Here is a 23,020-nt window from a genome sequence, read left to right as displayed (position 1 = left end):
AGGTGCCCTTTTGAGTCTCTGCACTTCCCATTCCTGAGCCCTGGTGCTCCCCTGGCACCCAGTTACCTCTCCCATCCTGCTCTTTCTCCCTTAAGCTATAAGCCCTGCAGGGTGTACATCACGTCTCCCTCCAGGCTGAGTTCCTCAGAGGCAGAAGATGAGCTGTATTCATCATATGTCAGCAGAGTCCAGGCCAGGATGGGCCCAAAATATGTTGGGGAAGAATGGGGATGGGGTGGGTACTCACAGATCAGTAGCTAAGGGAATGGATGGATGGACTGATGGATAGATGGATGAATACATGGATAGGCAGTTAGGTGAGTGGATGGTGGGTGGATATAAATGATGGATAGATAAATAAATGATGAACAAATGGATAAGTGGGTGGTTGGATAAACTCTGGATGGAATGAAAGATAAGTAGGTAGATGAATGGATGGATGAGTGACGGATAAAGTAGAGAATGGATGAATGGGTAGGTGGACAAGTGGATGGATGCATGGATGAACTGATTCATTTTTGGATGGATGGATGGGTAGATGGATGGATGGGTCATTTGATTCACAGATGGATTGACAAGATGCATTCATCACTTGATCTGGGCACTGGTGTTCCCAACTCCTGCTCCAGCAGACTCAGTTGCCAGTGGATATAGCCCAAAAAGGTCTTCTGAGGAATTACAGAGATGAGTAGGCTTCCTGGTGGGGGGTGGGGTATTAGTATCCAGTAACAGCTGCAGCCAGGAAGGACTCTGCCTGTGATTCACATCAGTACTCCCATCCCCAGATCATCAAAGGGTGGCCAAGCTCACCCCACCCAGTCCTGGCCCCTCCAAGTACCACTGGGGACCTAGTCTGAAGCTACACATAGCATGCCTTGGACAGCTGACTGCTCACAAACCCTTTCTGCATGGACTTGGCCTCATGCCAGTTTTGGAGGTTCTGGAGATGAAGGGGGCACTAATTCTATTCTGGGGGAGCTTGGAGGAGAAACAAGAAACCATAGAGAGGTCCTAGCATGCCGAGCAATAGCAGTCTTATCTGACACCTGCTCTGTAACGGGGATGCTATTACGGATGTTGTTTCTACACTTTGCAGCAGTCCTGCACGCTGTCCTCATCCCATTTTGCAGAAGAGAGATCTGAATCTCAGGAATACATCCAGGGCTGTGAGACTCAGTGGCTGAGATGGGGTCCTCTTCATTTCACTGCATCCCTCAGCCACCTCAGAGTCTCTAAAGGGACGACAGAAGCCCAGAGGGGGTGGAGGTTTGGCCAAGGCCACACAGCCAGTGAGCAGCAGCTACCAAATGGGATGCCTGTGGTCTTTTGTACCAATGGGTTGCACCCACGAGTCACCTCCCATAGCCCAGATCAAAGACCTCATCAGCTGGCTGGGGTGAGAGTGGAGAAGCTCAGAGGTGGGCTGGCCAGATATGGAAGGCTGGTTGCTTGGGGCCAAAACAAAACTGGACCCGTGAGACTGGCCTTGGAGACCCCGTGCAAGCCTAAAGCCCCAAAAAGGGATGTCAAAGATGGGATGCTGTGGGTGGGCAACTCTGAGAGCACCATGCGGTGGTTGCTGACCCTGTTAATTGGGTGTGACATCACGTAAATAAACGGAATAACTTGGTTAGCAGAGGGAGGCTGCTGGGCGGGGAATTAACTGATTTGCATGGCTTTCCACGCGGAGACCAGATGCTGCCCGTGGCCTCGGAGGGGGCAGGTTTTAGAGAGGGCACAGGAGTCAGAGGGCCTACTGCTGCCTGCTCAGAGGGTCTGCTTCCAGCCGTGGACATCCTCCTGTCTTCATATGCAGTGAGCTCTGTCTGCAGAAAGAGCCGTGTGTGTGTGTGTATACGTGTGTGTGTGTGTATGTGTAGCCAGGGCAAGAGGTGCTGAGTGCAGCTGCGCCTCCAGCAGAGCCTTTGGGAGACAGAGTCAGGGCCAAGGGCAGCCCCACATGGGAGCACCCCACGTGCCAGGCGCTCTGCCAGCGGCCATGTAAGCCTCCTCTTGTTTAATCTTCACCACAGCCCAGTGACAGAGGGCTGTGCACACTTGCCCTCTGTCTTCCCTTCACCTCTCCCTCTCTCTTTGCTCCCACAGAGGGAGGATACTCTGATGCGTTTCTCTTTCCTCCATCCATTTTTAAATCTGGCCTTTCATAAACCACATTGTAATAGCAATCGTGGAACTCTAAGGGAAACAAAAATCCTCACTGCTAAGCCATGATCTGCTATCCCCATTTTACAGGTGGGGTGACTGAGGCTCAGAGAGGGAAGGGGATGCCCTAGGTCAGTAGATAGTTGTGGGTGAAGGCAGTGTGATTCCAGGGTCCCGGCCCTTAGGGGCTCCCCCAGCACATCCTGCTCGCCATGCAGTTCTGGGAACTGGCAGCTCCTAAGACCCCTCCCAGCCTTGGCTCCAAAGCAGACCTTCACTGCAGGATGGGAGCGAGTCACTGGTCCGAGGGCAGCGGCTGTCCCCAGTCTCTCTCAGCACCAAGGACACGGGGATCCCCTTTGCAGCTGGCTTCTACTCCAGTCCCTGTGGACACCTTCTGCCTGTCCTGCTGGAGACCTCACAGGGAGTCACATTCAGCCCTGAAGTCCCAACTCTGCCCCAACCTGGTCCATGACCCTGGAGTTGGTGCCTAACTCGGCCTGGCCTAGGAAGGCACAGATAAGTGTTAATGAAGGAAAGGATAGCTGCAGCAGCCACCCTCCCCTCCCCCCCCCACCCCCACTCCCCGTCAGCCCCATGGCCTGGCTCTGAAGCAGAATCTAGAAGCCCTGGCACCAGAATTCAGCCTGTTAACTTAGACCCCATAACTGGGTGGGGCCTGAGCTCGGGCAGGGCCCCCTCCCAGCAACGTCAGCATCCCTGAGACAAGCCAGACTGAGCCCAGGAAACCTGGGTGTGGGGAACAGGAATGGCTGAGCCACATGCACCTGATCACGATGTGCCAATCACCTGGGCACATTGTGCTTAAGTGCACCTTCCCGGCTGGGTGTGGCCTGGAGGCCTCTTTCTGTGCCCTCTGCTCCTGCTATTTGACTCCAGCAGGGCTCACTGGAGCCAGAGCAGGTGGCATACAGACCTGAGCTGTGGTGGTTTGTGAGGCAGGGGGTGGGGGTGGAGGGTGCTCACCAATAAGGAATCTCCAGGGCCAGTCTGTCCTGACTTAGGGAGAACCAGCTCCAAGGATGGGAGCCACACACCACCCTCTTGAACCCTGCAGGGCTTCTCACCACCCCCACTGCCAGCATCCAGAAAACATTTTAATATCTAACGTCATTGCTCTTTTCTAGACCTCAGTTTTTCCATCTTTGCAATGGGGCTGCAATTCCCATCCCATCAGAAAGTAGGCCGGAGTGGAGATGCAGGGGGAAAGTGAATGAGGAGTTTGAGAGAACTCATTCATCCTGGCCTGCCCCATCCTGTGTGTCTCCTCCCGGGGAAACCTGGGGTCCTCGCTGCCGCGGACTCCCTCACACTGCACTGGCCTCACTTCTGGAGCCTCACGCTGCCTCCTCTCCCTCTCCCGCAGCACTTACAGAACCCCGCCAACTTCCACAATGCCGCCACGGAGCTACTGGACTGGTGCGGAGACCCGCGAGCCTTCCAACGGCCCTTTGAGCAGAGCCTGATGGGCTGTTTGACGGTGAGTCTGTGTCCTCCCGGCCTGTGCCCGCACCCAGGGAGGATGGCTGGGGACTCGTGTGCTGGGCTGCGGCTGGAGGGGAGGACCCATCTGTGTGTACCCCTGACAGGCATATACCTGCGGGAATCTAGTCTGATGGGGAGACACATTCCTTGGGGTTACGTGCATTCTTTACACTTGATAAGAAAGACATGATCCTACTTTGAGGAGTTCCAGACTTACGAGAGTAAATGTTCCATCGTAAGTAAAGCAGAGAGGCTCTTGAAGGTTTTCAACCCTCTTTTTATCCATTCATTCATTCACTTTGGTAAACATCTGTTGAGCTCTTTTTACAGTCATCCATCCATCTATTCATATAAGCATTTATTGAGCTCCTATTACATCCATCCATCTATTCATATAAGCATTTATTGAGCTCCTATTACATCCTTCCATCTATCCAAATAAACACTGATTGATCTCTCATTTATCATGCACAATCCCCTCTGCTAAATCCTGGGAAAGTGAAGATGGGAAAGACCTTGCCAAGCCTGATTCCCTCTTCAATGGGGGAGATAGCTGTGGGAAGAGGCAGCTGAGGAAATCATGATAAGGTGGAGGGAACACGGAGAAGGGGAGTGTTACCCATCTTGGTGGTGGGGCAGGTTGCAGAAACTGAGGAAAGGAGCCACTAATACGTGTGTAGGAGTCTGATACACCTGCAAGAAGCAACTGAGGATAGCAAGAATGTCCTAAGCACATGGAATAGAACATGCCAACGCCCAGATGTGCGATAGAATCCAGGAAACTGAAATTAACTCATCCTGGTAAGGGTCTAGGATCCAAGCTGGGCAGAGGCCAGGCCCAGAGCTAGCGGTTTGATTTGCCAAGCTGAGGAGCCTGCTGGCTGACAGCCACGTGGAAGGAGCTCAAAGCTTATGATTGTCCCCAGCCACGTGGCTTGTATCCATAAATGTGAGGGCACCTCTGCGGCCAGTGGGGACAGCTGCTCAGATGGTGCAGTCAGCTTTAAAGGGAATGTGGGTAAACAGATTGCCAGGGAGCCCGGCTACCCCAAGGCTTGGGGAGGAAGGGCCAAGATGTATGCCTCGTCAGGCAGGAACAGTGGGTACAATCCAAGGCCACCATGTTTTCTGAAAAAACCTCCAGACAGGAGCGAGGCGAAAGGCCATCACTGCAGAGCACCTCCTCTGTGCCCGACACTGAGCTTGGCCCACTGGGTGTGCCTTCTCATTGACTCCTCAGAGCAAACTGGTCCTGCCTTCATCCTCACTGTATAGCAAAGGAAGCTGAGAAGTGGGGACTGCCTTCCCAAGTTCACACAGCCAGTCAGACATGGACCTGGGATTCAGGTCGGGACCCGTCCACCTCTAGAGGGGATATTCCTGGCCTTAAGGGATGCCAAGCAGGGATGCAACCGAGACCTTCCCACGGGTTCTCCATGTGCCCAGAGCTGACACCATCTGGCCCCCTCGGGGCCACTGGGCCAAACCAGGCGACCGCCTGCACTTCCCAGCCCTCCTCGTCCTCCAGCCCCTGGGCTGCCCCTCCCTCACCCAGCTCCCTTAATCCTCTTTGTGGGGATCCTGGTTCAGGCTAAGCCCCAAGGGCAGGGCCAGATGTTACTCCCGTCCCAGCTGCTGGTAGTCGTGAGGAAGGGAGGAGGTAGGGCTGCCATGCCCCACCTGCTCCCTGCCCCGAGCTTGACCCTGCCGAGAATGTAGGGACCTAAGGCTGAATCCGATGATGGGCCTGGTCAGGTGGCTGGATAGGTGGGCATGAGATGACCAGTAACTGGCCCTACCATGGCCCTGTCATTTATCTATTCATTCAGCAAATATTCACCAAGTCCTTGCTGTTGGTAGGTCCACACTCAGCCCTGGGGGGGCATGCAGTGAGCAGTGTGGGCCTCTCGCAAGCAGCTTACCTTTCTGTGGGAGAGGCTGACGCTAAGGCCCATGAAGGAGGAAGTTAAGGACGTACCCCAGCACCCTGCAAGAGGGAGCAGGGTGGTAATCAGGATAAGTGTCTTGAGATGAGACCTGAGGAGCAAAAAGGAGTCTGCCAGGGAAGAGGAGAGGAAAGGGTTGTCCAAGCAGAGGGAATGGGAGTGCGAAGGCCCTGAGGCTGGATGACAGTCTCAGGTGACAGGATCACGGGCGTGGGAGAAGGGTACAAGAGGAGGTCAAAGAGGGGAGCAGAAACCAGCTGACCCTGAGGCTGCAAGCTGAGAAGGGTTTGGATGTGATTGGAAAGTCAGTGGGGAGCCCTTGCAGGGCCTTCAGCAGGTGAGTGATGGGATATGATTTATGTGAGGACAAGAGCTCTGAAGGGGAGCATCCCTGGAGGGTAGGATGGAGGGATTATGGAGGTCTTCATGGAGGAGGAAGCCCAGGGAAAACTGTAGGATCTGATTGAAGGGGGGACGAAGCCATGGCTTCCCAGGCACAGGAAACTGTGTAGACAAAAGCCCAGTGCCCCCCAGCTTAAGGCACACACTGGGTTGAATGGCCAGCTCTGAACCCCACCCCATTCCCAAACTGCCGCTTAGCCAGAAAGGGGACTCAGGCCACTGGCCACAGCTGTGGAGACCTGAGTGTGATTGTGGCTTATAGCACCATAAAACCAACATCAGGGAAGGTTGGCAGGGGGCAGGGGTGTGGTTTATGGAAGACACCCTCGGTGCCCACGTGTCTCCCTGTTACTATCTCCTTGCATCCTTGTGAAGACCCTGCAAGGGGGCAGGGAAGGGTTTATCACCTGTTTTACAAACATGGCAACAGAGTGCGGGGGAGCAGCTTGCTACAGTCCCAGGGTGGTACCGCTGCCCCTGCAAGAGCCCCAGGGCCCTGCCACCAGGCCTCCTATCCCCCTGGGTGTCCTCAACCCAGCCGTGCCCTGGGAGAGGGATGGGATGGGACAGGTGAGAGATCCCAGGGGGTCTAGGCAGGGTTCCCCCCCCACACACACACACACACAGACACACCCGCACCCCTTCCCATCCCGAGGGATACCTGAGCCCTCCAGGTTGCCCTCACCCTCTCGGTGACCTCTGCAAACAAATTCCTCTGGATTCGGTTTATTTGGAGGATATAAATTAAAAACCACTTAGCCTCAGGCAATAAGTGGACACATGTTTGCCATACCAGAGCCGGACCCCGGGTTGAAGAACCTTGGGCTGCTGGCAGTCCCCTACCCCACCCTCCCTTTCATGCCCTCTGACCCCAGGATGCAGACCTGCAGCCTCTCCCAAGGGGTGTCAGCCCAGGTACCACTTCCTCTTCTGGACCAGCTTCTTCCCAGGCCCTCCCCTTAGTAACAGGGCTGATTGTCTTCTCTGGGGGTCCCTCTCAAAGTCAGGCGTCTCTGGACCTGCTCCTCCTTCTTCCCCTGAGGGGGAACATGCTTGATCTGCTTGAGGAACAGACAGAAGGCCGAGGCAGCCAGGACACAGGAGAAGGGAGATAGGTATGAGAGGAGGTGGAAAAGAGAAACCGAAAACCAGTCAACACAGCAGCAGGGCCCTCGCCACCCCTCCAGGGAGGGATTCCCCACAGCCTCAGAGCGTTCACTGCTGAAGTCGTGGGTAAACGTTCACAGACAGCATTCACTGAGCCATGTGCCTGGTCCTGGCTGTCATCCTTGCAAAAAGGAGGTTTTGTACCCATTCCACAGATGAGGAAACTGAGGCCCGGAGAGGTTAAGTCACATGCCTTCAGTTGCTCCGTATAGGATGGAGCAGGATCGGAGCACAGGCCAGTTCCTGTGACTGCCTAATAGGATGATGACAGAATCCAGGCACCAGTTGGGAGCAGAAACCCCTTCTTAAGCATCTCCTAGACAATCTGTCCTGTTTTATAGCCAGGAGACTTGCTGCTTTCAAAGGCAACGCACTGCCTTTATGGGACTAACGTAACTGCCATATGACCTTGAACATGCCTGTTCTCTCACCTCTGGGCTTCAGTTTTCCTGCTCTGTGGCCTGAGGGACTGGGCTCCCTGACCTGTAGCACCCCAGGGCCTAGGTCTCAGACTGCCAGGTCACGCCAGTCAGCCTTAGAGGCACCCCGTAGGCTGGGCCAAGCTGACCGGGCCCAGGCAGCCAGCAGAGGGCAGCAGTGCTGCGGCCGCTCACCACAGGCTCTCCACTGAGGGGTCTTCACACCCGTGGGGTGGGAGCAGGCATCTCTGAAACAGGACAGGAGACTACTCAGCTGAGCCCACTCTCCCTACCACTGTCAATCAGGCCCTCCTCACGGGACTTTCCAGGGGGTCCTTAGGCTGGGCCAGGGGAAGACAGGGACTCACGAAGTACTCCAGCAGCGCAGGCTCCAGCTTAGCCTGCTCGGCCCCACTTGCGCTGTGTGACTTTCAGCCAGGCCCTGACCTCTCTGTGTCTTGATAAAAGGAAATTGTTGGACCCAATAACCCTTCTGAATACTGGGCTTGGGGGACTTAGTGACCGACCCTTCCAGGCCTGCAGGAGAGCCCTTAGAACCAATACCAGGCCCCTCTTGCTCAATCTAGCTAGTTTCTTTCTTTTTTTGGAACCAGAGCAACAGGATCAGCCAGTGTTGGCCCAACAGAGGGACCTTTGCCTTTCTGCCCTCAACCCAGAGCCTGAGGGTTCTCCGTGCAGATGGGGAGTGATGGCCTTAACCCTTTGCAGGTTGAAAAAGAAGTCCTCTTGTGAAAAGGGCCCAGGCTTTGCAGCCTGACTGCCTGGCATAGCATCCTAGCTCTCTCACCCTCAGACTCCTCATCTGTAAAACAGAGACGGGTCATACCACCCCCACAGAACTATTGTGAGAATTTGGCACCTCACTGCTTACAAAGCACTTACTTAGCCCTCGTTCATGGAAGCCAGCATTCTCATTGCACCAGGGTGTCAGCATAGCCCACAAGCAGCAGCCTTACTGATGCACTAGTCCAAACAAACTGCCTGTGCTCACTCGCATCCACCCCAAGGCTGTCCTACCAATGAGGGCTCTGTAGTCAACATCTGAGCTGAAGTGACCCTTCTCCCTGCTCTACAGTGTCTGTCTCCGGAACTGGAATACTCCACAGGCCAGAGAGAATTAGCTGTCTTGGGGCTTTCCCTGGCAGTCCAGTGGTTAAGACGTCACCTTCCAGGGACTTCCCTGTGATCCAGTGGTTAAGAATCTGCCAATTGCAGAGGACACAGGTTCGTTCCCTGGTCCAGGAGGATCCCACATGCCATGGGGCAACTAAGCCAGGGCACCACAAATACTGGACCCCCGTGCTGCAGTTACTGAACCCCATGCGCCTAGAGCCCGTGCTCCGCAACAGGAGAAACCACCGCAATTAGAAGCCCACGCACCACAACCAGAGGGGAGCCCCGCCTCCCACCACAACTAGAGAAAGCCCGCATAGCATCGGAGACCCGGCACAACCAAAATTTAATTTATAATTGATTATTTTTTAAAAAAGACTTCACCTTCCAGTTCAGGGGTTACAGGATGGTCCATATCAAAATATATATATATATGTATTTCAAAAAAAAAGGATTAGGGGCCCTATTTTTTTCTCCCTGGGCAGTGAGGCTAACAGTGAGGAATAACTGGCCCTGAGGTGGCTCAGAGACTCTAGAACGTGGTGCGTGTGTGGCAGATGGGGGTGGGGAGCCGGGTGGGAGTTGCGTAAGAACCGCAGTGCAGGGGCAGATAGATCCCGTGGGAAAGCGGCCTGGGGAGACAGAAGATTACTGCGCCAGGGGCTTCTGTGTGCAGCAGAGAAGCTGAGCAAACATTCTAACCTGAGAAAGTCCTTTTTCCTCCCTGCTCAGAGAGCTCCCTGGAGATGGAGGCGGGGAGGCAGGGTCAGGAGATCATGCTGGTACTGGAAGGAGGGATCCACTGGCTCCTTCCTGGTGCACCACGGACACTCTCTGTCTCTGGGCCTCAAGTGTCCGTAGTTTTTAAATGAGAGGGTTGGCCAAGACAAGTGGTTTTCCCACCCTTTGTAGCTCTAAAGTTCTTCTGATGAACCCCTAAAATAGAAAGCCTATGACGTGAAGTGAAAGTCGCTCAGTCGTGTCTGACTCTTTGTGACCCCATGGATTGTAGCCCACCAGGCTCCTCTGTCCATGGAATTGTCCAGGCAAGAACACTGGAGTGAGTAGCCATCCCCTTCTCCAGGGGACCTTCCTAACCCAGGGATCAAACCCAGATCTCCCATATTATAGACAGATTCTTAACTGTCTGAGCCACAAGGGAAGCCCAAGAATACTGGAGTGGGTAGCCTATCCCGTCTCCAGGGGACTTCCTGACCCAGGAATCGAACCAGGATCTGCATTGCAGGTGGGTTCTTTATCAGCTGAGCTACCAGGGAAGCCCTTAAAGCCTATAATGGGGTACACTTAAAATGGCTGCAGGGACTGGGCCAAACCCCATGGCAGCCTAGACCCTCTGGGGGCCTCGGAACGCCTCTGGAGCAGGTGGTCTCTAGGGGCTCAGTGATGGAGCCTTCCCTTTCTCGACAGAGTGAGCCCCCCATCTGGGAGCCCTCCTTTCCCAGTCAGCCATAGCCGCCCCAGCTGCTTCCTTAAACGACTCCATTTTCCAAGGTCCTTCTTTCTTAATAAGGAAACCTAATTTGGCGGCTGTTAATGAGGAAGGCGGGCAGGAGGGAGTTGATCTGGCTGGTGGGACACCTGGGAGTGGGCGGGTGTGAGCCTGCGGAGCCATCCGTGAGCCATCCCGGGCACCCTGTCCCTCACTGCATGGACCCCCCGGGACTGACAGCGCTCCCAGCCCCTTGCCTCTCCCCATCCCAGCACATGCTTCCGAGGTTCATGGGGAGACAGGTGGGACCTCCGGTCCAAATGCACAGCCCCTGCTTTTACAGGTGTCTCCCATGGCAGGGGGCCAGTGCTTGGCGCTGGCGACAGACCCCAGGCTGAGCGTGATGGCCCTGCAGTTTGGGGACTAGGGTCTGAGACGCTGCAGGGCACTTGGCACAGAGCTGGCGATCCCCAGGCGTGCATTCTGGGGAGTTCTTAGTAGTCCATTTGGGCATCTCCAAGTTGGAGCTCCAGGGAGGTGGTGAGTCCTACTTCCGTGCTTCTCTCCAGATGTAGGCTGACTCAGGAGAGGATGATGCTGCTGGGTGGGGACTGTTCTTGGAGAAGTGAGAGTAGCCAGTATCCTGTGGTGGTGGGTGCTGGGGCTCAGTGAGGGATGGGGGCGAGGTGGTGGGCATAGGAGACTTCCTGGGGATTGGCGATTTGGGGCGATGGAGTTTGAAGGGAGGAGAGACTCTGGCCTTGGGCCATGCTAAACATGGTGGTCCAGCATCACCTGCCAACTTCTAGAATGAGGCCAAATTTGGGCCCTTGAAAGAGCAGGTACTGGGCTTTGGGGCCAGGCCCACCCTTGAGGGCAAAGCCCGGAATCCCAGGACCTGGCATGGGAGAGGTGCTTACCAGTGTTTGCTGAGTGACTGACGAGACACTTGGAGTCCCAGTTCTGCCGCGTGTTGAGGACCTGCTGTAGTCTTCCCGCCTCGCCTGTGAAATGGGCGCATCCGTGACTCTGGGTTCAGAGGCCTGGCGTGGACAGTGAGTCACCCCACTTCTCCCCCATCTTGCTGGCAGGTGGTCAGCCGGGTTGCGGCTCAGCAAGGATTCGACCTGGACCTCGGCTACCGACTGCTGGCTGTGTGCGCCGCGAACCGAGACAAGTTCACTCCCAAGTCTGCCGGTAGGTGACGGCTGGGGCCTCCACGGGCTCATCGGGGGGCAGGCTGGGCAGTGGGCTTGAACCCAGGGCTATCCCACCCCTGTCGGCTGGTGCCTCGGTTCGTTCAGGTGTGGTGTGAGCCTCCAAGGGGCAGCAGCTCACTTGCTGGCCCACAGGTAGGGCCTCTCCCTTGTCTCAGGGCCAGCAAGGGGTCCAGGACACACCATACCCCCCTGCAGTGGGCTAAAGGGAGATGCTCATCATCTTATTCCAGCACCACAGTGACCCTTTGGTGTTAGTCCTATGATCATCCCCCTTTTACAGCCCAGGAAACTGAGGCTCAGAGAAGCTGGAGAGATTTCCCAGGTCACACAGCTAGGAAGTGGCAGAGCTGAGATTTAAATCCAGGCCTATACTCCAGAGTCAGCACCCTTGACCCTGAGGCTCTGCTGTATTCATTCAAAATTTTTCTTTTAAATAAAAATGAATTAGTACTTTCAGAGTCCTAAAAGTTTGCTCTGTGTAGTATTCTCCATTGCAACTCCATCATCACATGGGACCTCTGACGCCTTAGTAAACCGAGGCCACAGCATTCTCTCTGCAAGGGCTTTAAGCACACCAAGGGTGAAGCTTTACCTGCCCCTCCATCTTCATTACCTTGCTTAAAAGCAGGGGATGCTGTGTAAGTTTTTATTCAAACAGACCTGGAGCACCCAGCCTTGTCACTTGCTCAGTATGTGACCTCTGAGCCTCAGTTTATCTCCTCGGAAAGGCAGGAGTGACATTGAGAGCTACCATGCTGGGGTCAGTGCCGAGCAGTGTCTAGATGCGGTTAACACTCTTTATCGAGTCTGAACAATTCACTGAAAAAGAACAAAAGTCAGTTATTTCCTCTGTATAACAATAAAACAGACGTTTTCTCTGAATTCGTCCGTCAGTCCTTTGGAGTATTTGTAGAAGCGGCATAATGCAAGTGTTTAAAGAACATCTCATAATAGGTTTTCGTCGGTCTGCACAGCCCACAGTCTCTTGAACAAGGGTTTGTGCTTTACTTTGTTGTGTTTATGATGGTCCATGCACGTGGATGGCGGGTCACTTATAAGAGGGGGTGAAGCTCTCGTTAGCCAATAGCTGCTCTGCGATCCCTGACGCGCCAGCCTGTGTTGGGAATGTCACTAGTGTATTGAACTGCTTGCCAGACAACAGTCTTGGAATCTCGTAAGTGACGTCTGTTCCTGATGAAATCTGCAGTTTTAATAATAACTTAAGTCAATACAATCTTGACAAGGGAAAAATTGCTACTTATCCAAGAAGCATATACATCCGTATTGCTCTTGAGCACCGGCTCTTTGCAGGCGCCTGACTGGGGCTGGGTTGTGCTGAGGAATAAAACAGATGTGGTCTCTGCTAGGGAAACATACTGTCCAGAGCAGAGATCAGCAAACTTTCTCTGTAAAGGACCAAATCGTAAATAGTTTAGGCCTTGCAGGCAGAGCACAAAAACAACTGTAGACAATATGTAAACAAATAAGTGTGGCTAGTTCCTAGAAAATCTTATTTATAAAAGTAAGTGACAGGAGGGTTTCCTGATGCCTGGTCTAGAGGGAGAGAAAACCATGGGATCAAATAATCACAGCTGTTTGTTGTACACTAGAAACTAACACCGCATTGTAAATCAGCTATGGGCTGTGCTGAGTCGCTCAGTCATGTCCGACTCCTTGAGACCCCAAGGACTGTAGCCCACCAGGCTCCTCTGTCCATGGGGAGTCTCCAGGCAAGAATCCTGGAGTGGGTCGCCATGCCCTCCTCCAGAGGATCTCCCCGACCCAGGGATCGAACCCAGGTCTCCCGCATTGCAGGAGGATTCTTTACTGTCTGAGCCACCCGGGGAGCCCAAGAATACTGAAGTGGGTAGCCTATCCGCTCTCAAGGGGATCTTCCCAACCCGCTCTTTACCAACTGAGCTACCAGGGAAGCCCAAAACTTCAATTAAAAAAAAAAAAAAAAGACATGCAAAAAAATCACAGTTCTGTATGTGTGCGCACGCATGTAAATTCAAACTGTGATAAGTGCGCTGAAGGAACAGTCTCCGGGATGCTATGAGACAATTTGGAAGTAGGGAAGTCTTCCCGGGACCTGAAAGTCAAGTCAAAGTTGAGCAGGTAAGAAAAGGAGGAAGAGCTATCCAGGCAAAGGGAGCAACCAGGCTTATGCAAAGGCCCTGAGGTAGAAGCCAGCTTGGCTTTTTGGCAGAACTGAAAGAAGGCCAGTGGTTCCACAGCCCAGAGGCAGAAGTAGAGGCAGTTAAACACACAGGGCCTGTCTTGACGGTTGTCCTAAGACTAAAGGGAACATGGCTACATTTTCATTTTGCAAAGATGGCTCCAGCTTTTCAAAGAACAGATTGCACAGGGGAGGCCTGTGTGGATGGAAGGAGCCAGATGGCAGATTGCTGGGGTGTCAGGGTGCGGATGATGGTGGCTGGGCCAGGAAGGTTCCACTTCCTGTGGAGTAGAGTGGAGACAAAGGGATGACTCCAGGGGATATGCAAAAGCAAAACAGAGACAGGATTTGGGAAGAAAAATAGGAGGATGGGCTGCTCCAGAAAGCCCAGCTGCTCCCTAGGCCACCGTGTTGCCCCTCCCTCAAGGGTCTCTCATCACCCTGCTAGTACATTCTGGGGGCTCTCCCTTATTTTGCCTCAGTGCCCACCTCTATGAGATACTGGGTATGGTCTACATTTACAGAGGAGGAATCTGAAGCTCAGAGAGGTCTTGCCTGCTGTTACACAGCTCGTAAGTTATAAGGCTGGGACTTGAAGTTGTGGCCTCCTAACTCAGGCCTAAAGCTCTGCCCCCTGCATCGCAGCTGACTCTGAAGCTGGTTGGGGACATAAATTTAGGATACTTCTGTCCCCCTGGACCAGGATCTGAGAAGCTCCTCCATTTGGGATAGCCCTTCGCTTCCCTCAAGTTTATCTAGCGTGGCCCTGCCTGTCTCTCAGTGGTATTTCCAACATCCCTTCTGCTCCTGAGATAAGAGTTTTGTTCCTTACCCATCTGTAACCCCAAGGTGTACAGTCTATAAAGCCCTTTCCCATAAATATGTCAATCTAGTCACATGACAGGCTCTGGGCCCCGAAGGTGAGTTCTCAGTATACCCATTCCATAGCTGAGAACACCGAGGCCCAGCAGGACCTGTGCCTTAGCTGTCACGTAAATTCACTTACCAAGAGTCAAACCCTGGTCAGCACCAAGAGCCATGGCTAACCACCTCTCACAGGCTGCCAGCACCCCCTCGAGAAGTATGGGCCTTGCAGCTCTCAGGGTCCCAGCCATGCCCCTGCTTGTCCCATCTTCTGGGAAGGCAGGGTGCCAGTCTGATGGGGAAAGCTCCAGCTGCTGGTTTCTTTGGTGGGATAAAGGGTCTGCAGGGGACAGGCCAGACCAGGAGAGGGGTGGAGATCGTGGAGAACAGGGTAGTGACCCCAAATTTCAGAAGCAGCTCCAGCACTGGTCCCCGTCTTTACCACGTTGCCCTCCTCCTGGAGCTGTGGCCCCATCTATAAGGAGGGATCATATGCCCATCCCACAGGCTGCCCAGAGGACTAACTGAGCTTCCCCAGTCATGGGAGCAAGGGATGCAGCCAATACCTGGTGCATAGTGGGTGCTGAGGCAGTGTTACTTCTGGCCATCCTTCTCTGCTGTCTTTCCCCTGCGTGGTTCCTGACCTCTCTAAGGCCCCTTCCACCCCAGTGAAGCTTCTTCCCACTGCTCTCTGTCCCTGGGGCTCTGTGGGTGGGTGCATGACCTGCCTAACCCCCACTCTGGGTACAGCTGGGAAGGTCCTCGGGGTGTCAGGGTTGTGTGTGCAGTGAACACACTGGCTACAACTGGGCCTCTTCCAGCCAGCCCTCTGCAGTTCTAGAACATGCTCTGTCCCTGGAGCTGCTGCAGCCTCTCTGCCTGCCCGTCTTCCTGTCTCCATCTGGATTCCTGCTCTGCCTCACTCACTCCCAGTGTCTCCCTCTCCTTTCTCTCTGAGGGTCTCTGATGCTGTGTGTCTGTCCCTGTCTTTCCTTCCATTCCCTACTGCCTCTGACTTTCTCCCTGTGTTGTGATGTGTGTGCGTGCATGTATGTGTGTGGTAGTGGTGAATGTGTATGTGCGCGCGTGTATGTGTGGTGGTGAGCGTGTGTGCCTGTGTGTGCACGTGTGTGTGTGGTGGTGAACGTGTGTGTGTGTCTGTGTGTGCATGTCCCCCCCCTGCCTCCCCCACCCCTCTCCCGCTCCCTCTCCCTGTCTGTCTCTCTTGTCAGGAGGCCAAGCTGGGGCCAGAGGGCCGGTGGGATGAGCTCATGCGGTGAGGAGCAGAGCGGTGCTTTGTCAGGAGAGATGGCGGTGCGCTGGGTGTGTGGGCTCTGGAGTACGAGCTCAGGCCTGGGGGCAGTGCTGTGCGGTGCGTGCATGTCTGTGTGTGTGTGTGTGTGTGAGAGAGAGAGAGACAGAGACGGAGCGTGAGCACAGAGCAGACACTGCAGCAAACCGCCAAGTCAGGCGTCTCCACGTGGGCCCCTCCGATGCCCAGCCCCCAGCTCTTTGTTCTGGTGCAGCCTTTAGCCTGTGCGCTCGCACACGCGCACACGCGGCCGCGTCCTCCTACTTGGGAAGGTCCCTGGGGGCCAAGGGCCCCCCTCTGCCTCAATCCAGAAGGTCACCTGCCTTGCACCTCCCCTTGCTCCCCCTCCCTGACCACGGCAGGCCCACCCTGCTCCCCAGGTCTCTGCGTGCCAGCTCTCAGCAGTTTGGCAGGCAGTGCTGAAATGGCAACCTCCCTGGCTCCAGGAGGCCCACGCCTGCTGGCTATGTGGGCACCGAGCTCCAGGCAGTCGCCATGTCCAAGGCTCCCAAGAGCCCTCCATGTGCCTCTGCCATTGTCCTTGAATGACTCAGTCCCCTGAGCTGACCCCTTTGAGCAGCCCGGCGGCGTGTTAAAATAATAGAATAGGGAATGTCAGAACCCACGGGATGGGGAGCCCAAGGCCTAGAGAAAGAGGGATGTGCCCCAGGTCACAGCAAGGTGGGACAGAGCCCAGACAAAAGCCTCGGGTGCCCACTGCCTGTCCTCATACCCCTCCTGCCTCCCTGGGCTCCTGCCTGAGAGGTGAGAGGCATGAGGCTGCTGGCAGAGTGGAAGATGTGGAGAGAGCAGCAGGTCTGGGGGTGCCGGGGTATCCCAGGGACATCCTGGGAGAGGCGGCCAACAGGCATTTGGAGCAGCGACCAGAGAACTCAGGAGAGAGGTCAGGGCTGGAGAAGGCAGCCCCCGAAATCTCCCAGGAAGAGGAGGCCAGACTTCTAAGGGACAAGCAGAGGGAGTTGTCAATCACCCGCCTGTGGGCTGGATGTGACCTGCAGACGGCTGATATCCGACTGTTCAGAGGTTTTTAAAAATGCATATTAGTTGCCAGCATTCACTCTTTGCGAGACTGTACTGTCCAGTCAAATGCCTGGCTTCCTTTGAATGGGAACCTTGGCTTCCAACCTGCCACGGACTGGGTGGGGGCTGACCCCTGGAAAAGGTGCTGATCTTCCTCCATGTCTCACACCCCAAGCATTTCCTGAATTTGGAAACCTGCTGGGCCCTGTGGACCTGTGTGTTTCTTACCTCTGTCCTACACATACCCTCACATCCCAGCACTGCAGCCTGAGCCCCGGGCCCAGGAGTGGTAACCCAAGCAAAGTGGATCACTTGCTCTGTGTCGACAAACATCTGCCTGATCTGGTTTCTCCGGTGCCCTGACAGCCCCCAGAGGGACGGCCAGCAGACTGCGGGAGGAGGCTGAGGCCGGCCCTGGGCCCCCCGGCCAGCCTGGGAGGGGAAGAATCAGGAATGCGATGGGGCCCCAGCCCTGCCCCTCCCGGTCTGTGGCCTGTGATCCACTCAGGAGAGGCTCAGGAGAAGCTTGGGGCTCCTGGAAACCCTCAATCCCAGGGGTTCCGCAGCTCAGAGACAGACCCCAGCCCTGGATGGGGCCAATGGCAAGTGTCCCACCCCCGTTGGACAGCTGGGATGGGACACAGGCTTCAGAGGCCAGCCAGATCATTTCACCACTTCCACCCAGGACTCTTTAAGCAGAAAGCTGGTCGTAAACCATTTTCCTCTGTCGTTGAAGACATTCCTTCTTGCTCCCACCTGACTGAATGGGATGGGGGTGGGGGGGTGGAACTCTCAGATCTCCAAGCAGTGGTCACATTCCTGGCCTCTCTTGGCATCCCAGCTCCTATCTGTACCTTCACGCCTCCCCCGTGGCCTCTGTCCACCCGCTCTGCCTCTGCCCACCCCAGAGCACGCAGCCGCCTTCCCGTCACCAGCACCAGGGAGGACAAATGGCCCCATTCAGGGACACCCTGCCAGATCTGTCTAAGACAAAGCTGTGCGCAGCACTGCGTGAAAAACGGCTCGCAGCCGCCCAGCGAGCAGGCGGGATTGGTGGGTGCAAATTGCAGGGGATTTGTTAACGCTTGCTGGCTGCCCCCAGAGACAGCGGGCAGGCGGGTCCTTGCCCTTGAAATGCCAGGCTGCCCGCCTGGGCGCCTCGTCAAGGCCAGGGACAGACTTCCTCCTGGACACCAGCCCCCACCCCCACATCTGAGCTCAGCAGAGCTGGGCTGTGGGGGAGGGACTTGGCTTCCTTCCTCCTGCTCAGCCGCCTCTGCACTCCAGGTCAGGTCCTGCTCAGGAAAGGGCTCTGGATTTCATCACCCGGCCCCTGGGAACCGACTTGCAGTCAACTCTGTTTAAAGGACAGAACCTGTTTGTCACTCGTCTTCCGTCGGGTCACTGCTGTGGGAGAGGCCGCGGGGGCCTCTTATCAGCACACCCATTTTGTAGAGGAGGAAACTGAGGCTCTAACAGAGAAGAGACAGAGCAGTTATCTGAACTCCAGGGCTGGAAGCAGGACCTCCAGATGGAGCAGTGTCCCCCTTCTGAGTAACCCTCCAGGGGAGGGTAACACCTCCAGGGGAGGTGTGCCCCTTCTGAGTAACCCTGAATGAGCAGGGGGAATAGGTCATCCTGGGCTGGTGGCCCTGGGATCCCTCCCCTTCCCCGGCTCCCTGAGGGCTGAGGCCTGGGATCCGGTGGCCTCACTCTGCTCTTGGGGAAAAAGACAGTGGGGAGGAGCCCACGTGACCGAGGGTTTGTGGACGCAGCGTTCCCAGGCTGAGGAATTGGGGGAGGGGTGTGTGATGGTCCCTGGGGTGACCGGAGTGAAGGAGGAGGGGGCAGTGCCACAGAAGAATGAGAGAGGGCAGATTTGGAAATAGCTTCAAGGCCCAGGGAAAAGGGAACTGAGTATTTCAGTGGCCACTCTGCAGCCTTGAAAAGTGAGGTCCCTTAAGAATGATGACTGTACGTACGGAAATGCTTATGACATAATATTAATTTTTTTCAAAGGTAACAAAATGTCATGCTCAGTAAGACCTCAGCTAGGTGCAGAAACAAAATATACATTTGGTTAGGCACAGGAAACAGAAAAAGGGAATATACCAAAATGTCAACCTAGAAATCAGGAATCTATCTGGATAGGGGGAGGTCGTCAACTTTGTTTCCCATATTTTCTGCAGGGAGCATGGATTCTGTCGTTAGCAGAAGCCGCCAGGGTGGTTGTGGGTTTCTCTGGAGTTTGGCTGGAGTTGGCAGGGGTGGGGGAAGGGGAGAGCACCCTGGACTCTAGGCTGGCTCAGCAGTTTCCCCAGCATGGCCCTCTCTGGTTCCCCGAGGGCCCCGGGGGCAGGCCCCTGCTTGTAGGGGAGGCTACTCTTCCTGCCTCTGTCTCTTCTCAGGATTAGCTCATCGCTGGCTCCCCACAGAGCCAGGGTGTGCTAGGATACAGCTGCTAGAGATCTGGTTTCCAGGCCTGTCCAGAAGGAGAGAGGGTCAGGGGATGAGGACATCAGCTCACAGCAGGGCTGCCTAGGGGCTGGGACCCCAACAGATCATGCAGAACCCTCTCAAGAGGGGACTACTTGTCTCACTTGGATCCTCACCGCTCCAGTCCAGAACCCCAGCTGGGACACCAGGCTCAGGATTGGACCACATGATGGGGACGGGGGTCTGTGACGCGATGGGGGAAGGAAAGACTGCTGGAGGTGCCTCAGTCACATGATGTGTGTCTGAGTCTGGGTTCCCCCAGGTGCAGACCCCACCATGAAGTTTCCAGTGCAAGCGATTTATTTAGGAAGAGCCCAGAAAACACCTGTAGAGAAGCAGAGAAATGAGATGGGGAAGGGAACGCTGTGGTTGAAAAAGTGTGATGTAAAGTGCCATACCTGGTGTGGGGAGCTCCTGGAGATGGAGTAGAACGCATCCCTCAGTCAGCCTAAGAGGCCAGGACGAGGAGGTTTTTATCCACCATCTGGCATCTGTTACTGGCTAGGGTCTCCTTGGGGTCGGGGCAGGTGGATGTACCCTCCAATACACGCCTTGGCAGAGATGCCCAGCACAGCCACAGTGCCCATGGTCACCCGAGGGCACATGGTGAGGCATCCACAACGCCAGCAATGAGTCACGGGCCCCGTTTCCATGACCTGCATCTCATCCGAATCTTACCCTGCTGTATTCCAGTCCCACTCATACTCCGTATGCTTCAGGTGGTTACTTACTTATTTTGACTTCAAGATGGGAATTCGAAAAGAAAACTTTCTTCTCTCTATTGCCACCTTATCTGGCAAACCAGCCTCCCTGGCCACAGTTAGACCCTAACTGTCTGAGTAAAGACAGTGGACAGCGGACCCTGCGTCCAGGCGTAGCTCCAGGTGCCTGCCCCATGGTAGAGTCTGGGCCAGCTGTCTGCCAGTTAAAACCAGAGCCTGGGATTCAGGAAACTGATGCTTTCCTCCCTGAGCTAGCAACATCTCCAACACGGGAAGAGAGCTGCTGTAGCAGTGGTTTTCTCAGCCGGTCCCGCGACCACCGTAAGCCATCTCGGGGGCTGCCTCCCCAGTCCACACTTCAGGGTGCTCCAGACAAAGAAGACAGCCCCTGGACAAGGCCGTGGGGGTCTGGGGGCCACCTTCCACCTCCGCCTCCCCTGGGCAGGCCATGCTCCCCCACCTTCCGCATCCATTTCTTCCACAGTCTCATGCATCCAGACCATGTCTCTACCTTCATGGCTATAGGAACAGTGATGAGGTCAAGGGCGTGGGAATGCCTCTCAAAAAATACTCAACAGAAATGTCCAGGGCAAGGAACGATAAGCCGTCCTGTGCCAGGCCCACTCCGTGCCAAGCACGGGGTCTACACACACATATAAATGCACCACACACAGTCCCTGCTCTCGGGTTTGAAATCAATGCTCCCTTTCTGTGGGTGAGAAGTGACAGTTATCCTACACACAGACACAGTCCTTTACACGGCCTTTCTTGTCCAGCCCCGTGAGGTCCCCGAGACAGGCTCGAAAGTGAAAAGTGAAAGTGTTCGTCACTCAGTCACATCCAACTCTTTGCGACCCCATGGTCTGTAGCCTGCCAGGCTCCTCTATCCATGGGATTCTCCAGGCAAGAATACTGGAGTGGTTGCCATTTCCTTCTCCAGGGGATCTCCCTGACCCAGGGCTCGAACCCAGGTCTACTGCATTGCAGGCTCAGATTCTTAACCGTCTGAGCCGCCAGGGAAGCCCAAGGCAGGCTTATTCCCATTTAAAGAAGAGGAGACTGAGGCTCTGAGGGGTAGGGAGGTGGTCTCAGAGGAGGCAGACGTGGAGCCAGAGCTGTGGCTATCTCTGCTTCTCTGCTGGTGTCCCCAAGGAGGCACATGGTCTCTGGGGAGATGCAGAACCACAGGATTATCGCCCTTCAGGCACCAAGGGATCACCACCTTCCGGACCAAAGGTGCATCTGGGACAGAGGTCCTGCCAAAACAGTCTCCACCACCCCACCCCAGGGTGCCCTGAAGATGCCATGGCTGCCCTAGAAGTTAATAAAGCCGTGGGCAGCAATTAATTCTGCAGAGGAAAGAGCCAGGTAAGAGGATTAAGGAAGCCAGAGCTTTGGTTTTAAGATGGGGCTTAGCTTTCTCACCCCCAGAGGAAGGATTTCAGGGGATTCAAGGGTGTGAGAGTGAAATGGAGCAGGGACTTGGCAGAAAGTGGGCGAGGTAGTTATGGAACTTTTAAGGCACGCATTGCAAGCCACGGCCTTGCAAATACCTTCTGAGTTAGACAGACTGACAGGAATTAACAGCAGTGCAGGTATCATCAGCCTTGCCTATTTAGACTTACAGAGTCCAGGGCAAGGCAGCTGGCTTAGGAAAAGAATCTGATTTATAACCCCTTTCAATCACGATAATAGCAAATATCTTCTCAGTGTTTTCCCAGCACCAGGCACTGAATACAACATCCACAATGATCCCAGACCCATCTCTGCCCCCATTTTATAGATGAGGAAACTGGGGTTTAGGAAGATTGAGCAATTTGACTAAGGTCAGAATTGTAACTCAAACAAGAATACCTAGCCCTGAAGTCATCAGCTGCTGTCTCCTCTCTATGTGCAGGGTAAAATGAAATGCTGGAAAGACAGGGTAATGACTCAGGAGAGCTTGTCAAGATCACCTGAACTATGTGCAGGTGGAAATATTAAGTATTTGACAATGATTTGTCCTTGTTGGTGGGTTAAACACCTTCGCATCTTTGAGTTCATTCAGTACTCACGGTCTCGTGGATGGTGAGGAGCAGAGAGCCTGGCACACAGTAAACATTCAGTACGTGTCAAGTGTTTATTATCACGGTTTCCTGGTTGGCCCCAATTTCAAATGTTTTTATTTCCAGAAACTATTCAGCTCTTTCATGAATGGAATAGTAGTTAAAAGCATGGACTCTGCTATAGCATGTCTCGTTGTGAAAACCACCCAGATCTCCACTCACCAGCTGTGTGACCTTGAAAAAGTCACTTAACCTCTCTGTGCCAAGCTTGCCTCATTCGATAAAAGGGGATACTAATAATGCCTACATCATAGGTATTAGGAGAGTTCGTGTATAGTATATGTATATGTATAGTGCTGAGAATGAGGCCTGGCATATACTAAGTGTGTGTGCTCAGTCAGGTCGGACTCTTTGCGACCCCATGGACTGTAGCCTGCCAGGCTCCTGTCCATGGGATTTTTCAGGCAAGAATATTAGAGCGGGTTGCCATTTCCTTCTCCAGGGGACTTTCCCAGCCCAGGGATCGAACCCACGCCTCCTGCATTGCAGGTATTCTTTACCGCTCAGCCATCGGGAAAGTTCCAAGTGCTATATACATGTTAGCAATCTTATTCCAATGCATTGGCATTCAGACTTTCTTAGGATGCCTCACATACCTGGAGGTAGCCTAAACCCCTGTGCCTGACCCTGTGTTGTAGTTTTGGGTCTGGAAACTATGGAACCTCTACTTAGATAGGGCCAAAGTCAATGCCAACCGCACCCACCTCCAAGTTGGTAGATAGATGGTGTTGTTTAGTCACTGAGTCATGTCCGACTCTTTTGCGATCCTATAGCCTGTACCCCGCCAGGCTCCTCTGTCCCATGAGATTTCCCAGGCAAGCACTCTGGAGTGGGTTGCAATTTCCTTCTCCAGGGGATCTTCTTGACCCTCATCTCCTCCACTGAAGGCAGATT

The 23,020-nt window shown here is 54.5% G+C and overlaps 1 protein-coding gene across 4 annotated transcripts in view; it reads left to right on the top strand.

Annotated features, from left to right (window-relative positions):
- The window catches only part of ZMIZ1 (zinc finger MIZ-type containing 1), a 171,653-nt gene that overhangs the window by 62,762 nt on the left and 85,871 nt on the right, over positions 1-23,020 (top strand). For all 4 annotated transcript variants that reach the window (XM_043476403.1, XM_043476404.1, XM_043476405.1 and 1 more), the window contains exons 3-4: positions 3,551-3,664; positions 11,279-11,384. In XM_043476403.1, the coding sequence (XP_043332338.1) occupies positions 3,551-3,664; positions 11,279-11,384 (220 nt within the window). The remainder of the gene's footprint in view (positions 1-3,550; positions 3,665-11,278; positions 11,385-23,020) is intronic.

The sequence above is a fragment of the Cervus canadensis genome, chromosome 8 (assembly GCF_019320065.1).
Source record: "Cervus canadensis isolate Bull #8, Minnesota chromosome 8, ASM1932006v1, whole genome shotgun sequence".
Classification (NCBI taxonomy): Eukaryota; Metazoa; Chordata; class Mammalia; order Artiodactyla; family Cervidae; genus Cervus; species Cervus canadensis.
Note: the sequence above shows the minus strand (reverse complement) of the source record. Positions and strands in the feature narration are given on the sequence as shown.